A 13,115-nucleotide genomic window follows, 5' to 3' on the forward strand; every position below is an offset into this window, starting at 1 on the left:
ATTATGCCAATAGGGATGAGAAAAATAAACTTAACTTAAGATGCATTCTATGAACACAAATCTTCATAACTTATTTAGTTTTCCTTGCCAACCAATTTTATCTAGCTTAAAGGTTTAGTTATTGTTAATGAAAAAAAGTGTATCTTTCTCTCTCTTTCTGTGTGTGTGTGTGTGTGTGTATGTGTGTGTGAGACTCTGACTTTTTTTATGGCTCAATGAAAAATGACTTGTTGAAATCTCTTTTTGAAATAAACATTAACTGAAATACTGTATGTATGTGTGTGTGTGTGTGTGTGTGTGTGTGTGTGTGTGTTAACATTTTCTTAAATACTTAAATAATATAAACTAAATATTATTACTATAAATTTACTCAAAGTAAAAACAAAATAAAAAATATATATATTAACAAAATCTATAATAGTATATCAACGATATTAATATAATAAATGGCAAATACAAAATAATAATAATTATATATAAAAACTTAAAATAAACAAAAATTAAAATCAAAGTGAAAATAAAAATGTAATTAAAATATTAACCTAAACTACCTAAACAAATAATAAAAACTACATAAGTAGTTATAAAAACTTATAAAAAATTATTAAAACTTTATGTGTGTGTGTGTGTGTGTGTGTGTGTGTGTGTGTGTGTGTGTGTGTGTGTATATTAACAGAAACTACAATAATATGTCAATGGTATTAAGATAGCTCTGCTTCTGAGCTGCTGGCTCTTTATATGTGTCTTTAACCTTGAGCGGTCCTCAGGAGCGCTTCACTTCCTCTGTGCTATTTGAACAGATCTCATTGAGGCCAGACTCAGAGATGGCGTCTGAGTCCGGGGTCGAGGGTCACACCCCGTGATTCCTTCCCTGTGAAGTTTATTGCCATGCTTAGATTTCCAGATATCTCCACCTTCTGCCTTCAGAACAGGAAGCTGCAGCTCTAGTTCCCTGATGATGTGAGTTACACTCAGATGCGTGATAAAGACCCCGCAGCCGGATGAATTTCACAAAGATCTGTCAACATGATCGAAGGCTCTGCACCGCAAAATTTTATATTCTTAAAATGTGCCAGTGCTACAGGACCAAATGAATTTCAAGATTTTTTTTTTCTGAAAACGAGCATAGCAAGGTATTTCTTATTGGTTTTAATAATTTTTTACATATATTTACCAGAAAACAAATGCAAAATACTTATATGATGCTAAAATGTCATACTTTTTAATATAATTTGTTTATTTTTTTTATATAATTTGTCATATAATTGCAGACATTTGAAAACTATATATACAAATGTGTGTGTGTGTGTGTGTGTGTGTGTGTGTGTGTACAAATAATAAAAAAAAAACTGTATAGACATGTTTTTAAAATATCATAAAAAGCTACAGCTTTAAAATCAAGGTTAAAACAAAAATATAAAAAATTAAATATTAACAAAAACTATAATAGCACATCAAGTGCTATTAAAATAAATACAAATAACTTGTATTAATAAATAAAATTAATAAAATGAGTGTGTGTAATATATATATATCAATTTGGATTTATTATTTTTAATATCACTGATATATGATAGACATTTAACTTGTATATGATTGAAATACAATACTTAGTTTTTAATATTATTTTTCATAGATTTGCAGACATTTTAATGAAATATTTTTTTTGGGGGGTACATATTTAAAAACAAATCTGATGTTTTTTAATACAGGTAGTTTAAAATTATATAATTTGCATCATCTTAATTCATATGCGATTTCTGAATTAGCATTCAAAGAATATTAATATAAAACATTTTTTGTAATATAATCCACTATCCACTAGTGCTTAAACTGAGAATTTGTCTGAGGTGCAAGTAGAACCAGAAAGACCCCGGCCCTCAAATCCATTTGAATGAACACACAATATGTTTACAGCTTCTGTTAAGCTTTTTATAAACCAGGCTCTTCAGAATTATGCAAATGAGCCTTTCAGTGGAATCGTCTCCAATTAGAGAAAGCTACTTTACAAGCTTTTATAGAAATATTTGTAAATTATTTAACAATCCGCAATTATAGGCCAATCTTACATCCTTTTAAAGAAAAATTACTGAGAAAATATAATTTTGTTTATTTATTTAATTATTTATTTGGCTCTGGCACTTTTGTCCATATGCACCTTTAGAAAGTAAACTCTACAGAAGTACTCTTTTTCACACTCTTATTGATTTATTGAATTTGAGATGAAATGAAAATGATATTTGTTTGGTCTGAAAAAAGTAGCAGAATTTTCCTAAAATGCATTTAAATCTATATACATTTGCTATAAATTTTTAGAAACAAATGCCATTTTGGTCTCATCTTAAATTATGCATTGTTTTAAATATAATTTTGTGATGAAAATTACATTTAAATATAATCACCTCTTTGCAAAATGCTAGCTAATTTTATAGCTAGCATTTTGATGTATACTAATACAGAAAAATAAACCATATATTTTTTTATTTTTTGCATGATTTAACAATTTCAGCTTTATTACAGTTGATGCTCTATATAAATATATTTGTATCATATTTATCCTTTTGTTTTCCTCACTTCACATCTTCTCTTGCCAAACAAGCCTACTTACTTTTTTATATATATTTTATATATATTTTATTTTATTTATTTATTGCTGACAATTGTTTTATAGTAGGAATGATGATACAATTATGTACAATTATTTTACAAGTAAGATATATTTTAATCAAAAATTTTCAGATGATTTTTGTGATGATTCTCTTCACATTTAAAGTAATAAATATTATATTGCTAAAAAGTTCCCAAAGCATCTTTAATGTAAATATTAGGGATGGCCCGATACCATTTTTTTCCAAACCGATACGAGTACGAGTATTAACATTTGTGTACTTGCCGATACCGAGTACCGATACCGATATTTCTACAGCGAAAGTAATTACAGGCTACCAGAAAAGAAGACAGAAGACTATTTTAGAACACAGGTTAGAAGACTGTTTTTATTTTCTCTGCTTGTTTTAACAAAATAAATAATGAGTAAAATAATAAATGTAGGCAATTTCAAATAAAAAATAAATTATATATATTTCTGTGTAAACAAAATACCTCAAAACTGGCACTGTCTTCACAACTGACAAAATATAAATAAAACGTATTGTACAGTCAACACCGTCAACTCAACAATATATCAATGAAATGTTTGACAACGTCTCCAGCTTTCAATTTAACTCAATTTCAATGTAACTGTTGTGTAGTCTCAATGAAACACTTACATATTTCAATTAAACAAAACATCAATGAAACTATTGCAAGTCTCAATCAAACTACTGCATATTTCAATTAAACAACAATTAAACTATGTGGCACAGTGACAGCTCCCTTGTTTCAATTAAACAAACATTTCAGTCAGCAATGTGATCTGAACTAGCTTAGGTACTTTTTGGGAGAATGAGAGGCAGGTTCTTTTTGATGAACAAAATCATCTCTGCATGATCAGCTGTGATTCTGTTTCTATCGTCATTCACAATATGTCACACTGAGCTGAACAGCCTTTCACTGTCAACACTACTGCATGGTGCTGAGAGGTATCTGGATGCCATTTTGGCCAGAGTAGGGAACCGCACTTTGTTAACTGCCCAGTATTGTAGTGGTTTGTCTTCTCGAGAAATTGTGGTCTCCCCTAGGTATGTCTCTAATTGTGCAGTAGAACCTACTTGAGCTCTGTTTAGAGAGACTGGTGCTTGCTCATCTGCTATTTCATCAAATATACTGTCCAGGCGGCTGCTTGCCTGATCCCTGCGTGATTTTCTGGCAGGAGGTTCGTGCAGGTCATGATTCTCCTCTTCTCTAGACGACCTCAACAACTCACGCATCAGCATCTCCTTGGCATTTGCAGCAGTGTTGGTGTTAGAGAAAAAAAGATTTTTATACCTATAACAGAGGAAGAAAAAAATGAGGCATCTGACAATAGGTATTTATTAAAATAACACAGCCTAATCAAATCATTTATTAATGAACATGAAATACTAAAATGTACTTTTCAGCAAGACATTGGCAACTTTTAACTTGCTATCTAGGACACACACGCACACAGACACAGATACACACAGACACACACACACACACACACAGACAGACAGACACACGTACACACACACACACAAACACACACACACACAAACACACACACACAGACAGACAGACAGACAGACAGACAGACACACACACACACACACACATAGATGCAGACCCACACGCACACAGACAGACACACACACACACACACATACACACACACACACACACAGAAACAAACACACAGACAGACACACACGCACATAGATGCAGACCCACACGCACACAGACAGACACACACACACACACACAGAAACACACGCCCACACACACCTACCTGGGGTCGAGTAGAGTAGCGATGCTGTAGAGGGGTTGTTCTTCCACATCAGAAAATCGCCTCCTGACAGCTGCAGCTAAAGTCCCTTTCATAGTTTTGATGCCATGGTCATCGTCGGTCTCTCTAGACAGAAATCGCTGCAATACAGTGACAGCAGGAATCACATCTGCTGCCATAGCTTCAGAAGAGCTAACTTTTCGTGTTAACTCCTCAAACGGACCCAGAACAGTTACAACCTTCTCCAGCAGTGCCCACTGGTGAGCCGTGAGATTATCAGGGAGTTCATGTTCGGACACAAAAACTCCTAGTGCCCGTTTCTGCTCAAGCAGGGACTGGATCATGTAAAATGTACTGTTCCAGCGGGTCTGTACGTCCTGCTGTAGTCGTTTTGCAGGCTGACCGATCTCTAACTGAATGTCTTCGAGGCAGGAGTAGGCTAGAGGAGAATGTTTAAAATGGCCAACGATTTTGCGTCCAATAGCCAATGCATCAGCAACACTTCTCTGTGACAAAAGTCCTTCGTGGACCACCAGCTGGAGAGTGTGAGCGGCACAAGGTAGGCTAGGGAGTCCAGCATCATTCATGCCCTTAATCATATTTTTAGCGTTGTCTCGTAGCACAACGTGGACAGAGGTTTTCGGAATGCACCAGGTCTGAAGCATCCCATCGAACGCGTCTGCTATGGCTTTGCTGGTGTGCGAACCCCGAAACGGCTTTGCTTGTAAGGTGGCGTGGCGAAGAGTAAAGTTGTCATCAATCCACTGTACAGTTAAACTGAGCAGAGACATTGGGCAGACACTGCTTGACCAAATATCTGTTGTAAAACTGACGGCCGAAACGTCACGCAACAGGCCACTGACGTGCTTTTTCACGTCATTAAACACTTTCGGTAGCATAGCGGTTGTAATGTGATGGCGACTCGGAATTTCGTATCGCGGCTCCAGTATGCCAAGAAGATGTCGAAATCCTATATTTTCAACAGCCGACAGTGGCTGGTCATCAAGTGCAATAAAGTATGCAATTCCCTCTGTTATTTTTAGTGCCCGTGGATTATCTCTGGACATCTTCTCGCGCTTCTGTAAAACCTGTGTTAATGTTGGCTGCTGAGTTGCTTGTTTAGCTTGACTAAACTGTGTGTATTCAGCGCTATGATGCGTCTTCAGATGTTTAATTAGATTGCTGGTGTTAAACGATGTACTTTCTTTTCCTCCTCTCGACACCTTAGCTGAACATAACTTACAGTCTGCCTTGCTGCTGTCATCATCCCTGATCTTGAAATGAGCCCAAACCGCCGACATTTTACGTTCATATGGCGTTCACCTAGACAAAGCGGCAGTTCGCGGCAGCCAGTTTCTTTTCACAAAACGCACGTGGTATCGGTGCGTGGTATCGGATCATTTTTATGAGTACGAGTACGAGTATATGAGGACAGTATCGACCCGATACCCGATGCCAGTATCGGTATCGGGCCATCCCTAGTAAATATCATATTACAAAACCATTGAAATCTGATATTTAAAGATGTAAGTTTAATTTTGACTTTTACTTTCTATTTTAAATGAAATAAACTCTGTTGAAGATCTGGGATGCACTGAAATGGCCCTAATGAAAGCTGTTAATGATCTCAGATCTGCAGAAGTGGACGGGCCGCTCAGACACACAGTTTTTAATTGGTTTAGATCCTATCAGTCCGGCAGAAAGTTCTTTGTCACCTCATAAGAGCACTGACTAATTAAAACTGATATAGCATGTGGAGACCCTCAGGCAATGTTTAGCATTTTTACAACATTTAACGAAATAAAAAGAGACATAAAAGCCATCAAGATAAACCATTAATGTTTGAATGTTAGGGTACATTATGTAATGTCAGAATCTATAGCCTATTTGAATATTCAAGGAAAATAAAACATAGCATGTTAACGAATAGATGACCCATACATTTAAATTAGCTGAAAATGTACTTCCCATCAGGCCATCCAACAAGTAGATTTTGTACTTAGGCAAAATCAGTTCAGATCAAGAAACAAACTCATATACATCTTAAAGCTGCAGTCGGTAACTTTTGACGCTCTAGCGGTTAATAAACTGAACTGCTTGCGCCTTGCGGAAGAACATCGTAGCCGGAACTACTTCTCTTTGTTTATGTCTATGAAGAATCACAAAGGTACTGGGTTACTCCGCCGCGGTACCCCCGAAACAATCTAAAATAGTCCAAATATATACACTTATAATAGGTGCACCCTAGTGATTCAGGACAAGCCAAAAACACGGTTTGGAAAATGGATTCATGGTGTACTCGCTTATTATATACATTTTTCTACATTTTGAACACAAACAAAGTTACGGACCGCAGCTCTGATTGGTTATTTTTTACCGGGAGCGATGGAGTTTCTGCAAATGGCAATAGGAGCACTGGGAGGAGCCAGAGGAGCTTGATTTTTTTCACAGATTATCTGTCTCATATTCTACTGTCAGGACATAATGACAGGTTTAATAAATATGTAAAAAATATATTTTTACAAAAGTTACCTACTGCAGCTTTAAATGGCCTGAGGATGAGTAAGTTTTCAGCATATTTATAATTATGGGTGAACTACTCCTTTAATGTATAGAAACATGTGATGTGGAACTACGGTACTGACAGTCGGATCAGTAGCTTCCTTAGTCTAAGAAAATGTTTAAAAAGTGCATAAACAATATATATTCTGCTCCAGTTAATGTTAAGAGTGGTTTCTTATTGACCATGGCAAATCAAATTCCATCCCACAGAGCATATTTCTCAACTAAATTGGATTCATATCCAGAATCCAATATCCCATTTTAATGTTTTAGTTCAGCAAAGTACATTTCTGCAGTTAATATCACTGCAACCATGAACATGAGAGAGTTGAAAATGACTAGAAATTGAAGCATTGAGAAAAGCGAATGAACTCTGTAGGCTAACACTGAACTGTGATTAATGCCGTTCAGAGACTTTGAGTTCTTCCTGTGAAATTCAGCACATAATCATTGAGATGATCCAGTATGTTGTGTATTTAAGAACAAGAACATCCCTTGACATTTTTTTTGTGTCTTTTTCATGCTATTGAATTACAGTGATGTTGTATTTCCCCCCTGCTGGTAATGTGATGCTCCCGCGTCGTGCTCACTAAAGTTTTAAGGTCCTGTTACAGCCGTGTGGTGGAAATATGAGTGATAATCTTTATGCAACACTTTGTACCGGCTTCTCTGCTGAAAGCCAAAGAGGTTATATTCGACACTTTTGTATCATTTCATTTGATGTAATTGGTCTTGTAATGGGTCTCATTCATTAAAATTGCATGTGGGATTCAAATGTGAAAATCCGGTAAAAATAGGACCCAATAATGGAATATAAAGGAATTTCTATATTGATGAGTGTTTTGGGCTTTTTTTTTTTTTTTTACGTTTAGTTGAACAAGGTCTTATTAATTTGGTCAAAAGTGACAGTAAAGAAATGTATAATCTAACCATCAAATAACGGTTTTCAACATTGATAATAATAACAAATGTTTCTTGAGCTGTAAATGAGCATATTTGAATGATTTCTGAAGGATCATGTGATGGAATATAAATATGTGAAATGGCGAGTATTATTGTGTCACATGACCACACTAATCTCATTATATGCATCTTTAATTCAGAGTGGTGTCCAGTTCAATGTTGGAATTTGTAATTATTATTTTGGATTTGGATTTGTAATTCAATACATTTGAGTTCAAAATCAAATAGTTAAAGTTGATTAACAAGTCAAAAAATCAATCAGTTGAAGTTGATATTGCTTCCAATTCATTCACCGCTAGATTTGGATGGGCATGTTGAGCGCATTGTATTGTGGGATACAGGATTTCACACTGTATACTACCAAGCGGCAACCTTCCCGTCTCTCTCTTGAAAACAACACGGAAGTGACTTAAACTGCAATTCATCGACTGGCCACTAGAGACTGGCCCCAAAAGGGAGTTAATCCCATAGATTTCTTCCAATTTTTTAAACATTTTTCAGTGTGTAAATGTACTTCAGCAATAGTAAATATAGTAGTAGTGTTCTTGAATGACCTGATCAATTTTTTCCAATAAATAGTCTGTTTGAACTGGGAAACCAGCTTTTTGATGCTCACAATTTGAATATGTTTTTTCCATGGTATGGCTCCTATAAATTGGTTCAGAAGCTAATGTGAGGGAATAAGTCGTGGGGAAGTTAGAAGTCGTGAATGTGACCTTTAGGGGAAGTTGTGGCCTAATGGTTAGAGAGTCAGACTCCCAATCAAAGGGTTGTGAGTTCGAGTCTCGGGCTGGCAGGAATTGTGGGTGGGGGGAGTGTATGAACAGCTCTCTCTCCACCCTCAATACCATGACTTAAGTGCCCTTGAGCAAGGCATCGAACCCCCAACTGCTCCCCGGGCGCCGCAGCATAAATGGCTGCCCACTGCTCCAGGTGTGTGTTCACAGTGTGTGTGTGTGTGTGTTCACTGCTCTATGTGTGTGCACTTTGGATGGGTTAAATGCAGAGCATGAATTCTGAGTATGGATCACCATACTTGGCTGAATGTCATGTCATGTCACTGTTATGTGATGGCTGGTTTAACTGCATTAGTGAGTGTATGTTTTCTTATGTGTCAGAATGTTTTCTGCTGTAACGTTAGACTAAAACTTAACTGCATTTACACACTGTTTTTATCCCAACAGATGTTCAATTGCACCGTCAGGTAACTTAGCTCTTGGAATAAATTTGCACGTAACCATGTAGATCAGTCATGGCACCTTTTGTCGTAATAGTCAGTGGTGGTTGGCGTTTCTCTTGACTTCCTGTCTAAGTGTTGGAGTGCGTCGTGCAGGTGACTTTGTAAGTCGAGTCCTGGCGTGAGGTGACTCATGGTATCATCAGCTTTGCTCCAGGAGTCTGGCGAAACCTCGCTGGCTCCTGCAGATCCTCCTGCTAAGCTCCTGTCGTGAATTCGATTCTCTCAGCCCTGCTGAGAAGCTGAAAATAAGTGAACGTGTATAGATCAGCACGGCTCTGTCAAACTGAGAGGCTTTTGAACACAAACCTGCATTTAATTGCCATTTAACGTGGGCTTTTCTTCTAAAGCAACATGCTATCCACTAATTGAAAGGACAATTTGTTTAACTTCTGTCTCAGACTGTCTTTGCAGTCTGCATGAAAACTAAATTTGCCTTATTTACTCACTTAATACATTTGGATATGGATGATTCATTGGTGCCAATGTTTGTCTTTGGAATACTTTATCAAAAATGTATTAATGACATCATGTATCCCTGTTATTTTTCAGAAACCAATTTAGATTTTTTTTTCATTGATATGTTACACAAGTAAAATGGGTTGTGAAAGCTACTTCTCTTGAATTTAATGGTGACATCTGTGACCCTGTGTTCATTGATGTATGGTTTGTTTGGATCTGACAATATTTGTTTAAGTGTTTATATAGGCTACAGTATAGATATAGAGATATCAATGTAGGTATAATTCCAATTTATTGTATTTTTGTTTCAGTCTTAGTCATCATTTTAGTACTAACTTATTTAGCCAAAACTTATTTCACTTAGCTCAGGTTAGGCATCACTTCTAATTTTCGTTAATGTTTTTTTTTAAGTTTATATTTTGATTTAATTCAGCTTCGTTTAAATTGCTGAAAATATATATATATTTATAATTTGAATTAACAATAACAACACTGATCCAGTTGATGTTCTGGAAGTCCCAGATGTCAGCTTCTGGTCAACTAGTCATCCATCGATTGACAAGCCAATCAGATGTAATCTTTCCTTAATTTTACGAGTAGTCCAGTAATTATTCAGGCAACCGAATGATTAGTTGATTTTGAAAGTGTGTAGTTTTGCGCATCATTAGAGCATGCATTATATTTTAACATTTACAGCTACATGTAATGAATTTTATCTTCTGCTTAAATCCTCACACACATTCATTCACATGACTTTCTCTTGCTGATGGACTCTCAGATATGAATCTGCCTCGACGCTTGCATAAACACGACGTACAGCAGTGTGTTGCCAGAAATCAAACAGCAGCTGACAGGTCTGCTGGTGCTGCAATGTTCAGTGTCAAGTGTCCTAAATACAGCAGAGACCTTTAGTTGTATCTGGTGTGTGTGTGTGTGTGTGTGTGTGTGTGTCAGGAACACAGCTATTGTAACACCAGAACAATGGCTTGAGTGTAAACAGGTAGTGTCTAATGAAAAAAACTAAAAGAAAAAACAGACTGAGATCTTCTCCAAGCATTAATCATCATCAGAAGTGTTGTCTTCTGCAGGAAGTGAGTTGTGGAGAAAGAGATAGAGTACACTGACTCGGACAGACCTTGACCTTCCTCAGAATAAAAACAGAGACTTCCTTTCTTTATTTGAGACCTTTCCACTGCAGTCTGTCCCTCGCATCCAGTCTCACATTCTCTTTAAATTTAATTATTATTTTAAATAATTAATTATTTAAATATGTAAATAAATATATTAATATTACAATTTTATCAACAATAACAATAATATATTTTTTTCAGTATTAATATATTATTATTGCAATAGTAATATCATATTTTATTGGTTAAATTTTTTAAATTTTAAATTATTATTATTATTATTTTAAATAATTTAAACCAATACATAAATATTATATTATATTTAATAATAATAAATTCTAATAATAATTTGATTTTATAGAAAAAAAATAAGAGTACTAATATCATAATTTATTTAATTTAGTTTTTATTTTGGTTGAAAAACTGCAGGGAGCCTTTAAAGCTTCACATTTTTTCATAATTCTGCATGTTGGAAAAAGCTGTATATATAAGGAAAAATTATTTATTCTTAATCATAATTTGGAATACATAATTTTTCATTGTTTTGTTTGTTTTGAGCATCCTGACTTTTAACGGCTTTAGTTTGGGAGACTTTCTGTTTGTTCAGCTAATAGCAGGTGTGTTCGAGAAACCTGTTTGAAATATATATATATATCCTGTTTGGTGATGCTAGTGGCAAAGAGATTACACACTTCACCTTTAAATTGATTAATTTTATTCAAGATTTGATGTCAGGAATTTGTCCAGTCCGTGTCATTTTTAATGAAATCTGCACTCATGCAAATTACTCTGAAATGACTCTGCTGTCACTAATAAATGACTGTACAGCGGTTTTTCTCAATGATTTTCATTAGATATGCTGTGAATCTACTGTTGACACATACATCCCGGTAAAGTCACTTTATATGCATGTTCACAAAATATGCGTCACTCAAATTAAATAAGTTTTAGCCTGGCCAGGAGCCTTTAGAAATGAGATGTCACTGTGTTCTTATTAGGATGGTTTTGAGTGAGTTGGAGAGCATTTTTGCTCATATCCCTGAATTTTAAACCATAGTTGGGACCCTGTATGCGACATCTCATTTTTGAGATGAAAGCACTCACGTATAATTTTCTTCTTCGGGGCTGCCGTCCTGATCACATGTGCTAGCTATAAAAACTCAAAGCTCACAGAATCCTGTCTGCATTCATTAACAACGAATTATAGGAATAGTTTCTGTCAATTCTTTCATCCTTTACTTATGTTGATCCAAACAGGGTGACGTTCTGTTTACTTTATATTTTGTCAAACACAAAAAGGGATGTTTTAAAGAATGTTCATGAAGCTTTTTTTTAGTTTTCTCTTCATCTAAAGAGGTATGGAGAAATGTATCAAATCATCACTTGTTCACCAATGGAAAAACACCTTAATTATACATTTGTTTTGTACAAATATGCAGCTTTTCGCTTCTCATGACATGAACTGATGGACTGGAGTGGTGTGGATTATTGTGATGTTTTTATCAGCTGTTTGGACTCTCATTCTGACGGCACCCATTCACTGTCTGCAGAGGATCCATTAGTGAACAAGTGATTTAATGCAGCATTTCTCTAAATCAGTTCAGATGAAGAAACGAACGCATCTACATGATCTTGTATGACCTGAGAGTGAATACATTTTCAGCAAATGTTTATTTTTGGGTGATCAATTCCTTTAAAAGTATTCTGAAACTTTTATATACATTATATATTAACTTTCTAATCTTTTTCTATTCCGTTTTATTTTATTTATTATATTATTTAAAAGCCCTTGCTACGTGTACTGTGTTTAGCCTAACTGAGACTTGTTATAGCTCTTATATATCATTGCTCTTTTGTTGTTTTTGATTGCTTCCATTGTCCTCATTTGAAAGTCGCTTTAGATAAAAGCATCTGCAAGTGACTAAATGTAAATGTAAATATATATATATATTATATATATATATATATATATATATAGAGAGAGAGAGAGAGAGAGAGAGAGAGAGAGAGAGAGAGAGAGAGAGAGAGATAGGAAATGAATACAGTACAATGACTTTCATAATCAACGATGTACAACCTTCATATCAAGCTTTTAATTTTTGGATGAACTGTGCCTATTAGACATGGTAATTTGATGTAAAATTCAGTGGAAAAAAGACAGAATGCAGAATTGCCTTGAGCCTTGTAAACCCAGAACACTTTTTTTATTTTTATTAATCAGTGCATGCATAATTATTGGATATTTAATGCCTACTAGGCTAAATGTTTTTCCGTTGTTGTGGCTGATTATTATTTTTAGATATCTTTTCATCAGTTTTAAGGTTCTTTTTGCCTACTTGAGTGTTGTATCTGACTA

The 13,115-nt window shown here is 35.2% G+C and overlaps 2 protein-coding genes across 2 annotated transcripts in view; one reads left to right on the top strand and one right to left on the bottom strand.

The window, feature by feature from the left end:
* The window catches only part of LOC113062647 (junction plakoglobin-like), a 68,345-nt gene that overhangs the window by 22,832 nt on the left and 32,398 nt on the right, over nucleotides 1-13,115 (top strand). The window lies entirely within an intron of this gene.
* On the bottom strand, nucleotides 3,528-5,746 carry LOC113061967 (zinc finger BED domain-containing protein 4-like). The gene is made up of 2 exons (XM_026231472.1): nucleotides 4,409-5,746; nucleotides 3,528-3,927 (listed from the first exon to the last, which is right to left on the bottom strand). Exons 1-2 carry the CDS (start codon nucleotides 5,704-5,706, stop codon nucleotides 3,528-3,530), a joined length of 1,698 nt encoding a protein of 565 aa, XP_026087257.1. The 5' UTR covers nucleotides 5,707-5,746.

The sequence above is a fragment of the Carassius auratus genome, chromosome 44, assembly GCF_003368295.1.
Source record: "Carassius auratus strain Wakin chromosome 44, ASM336829v1, whole genome shotgun sequence".
In the NCBI taxonomy this organism is placed as follows: Eukaryota; Metazoa; Chordata; class Actinopteri; order Cypriniformes; family Cyprinidae; genus Carassius; species Carassius auratus.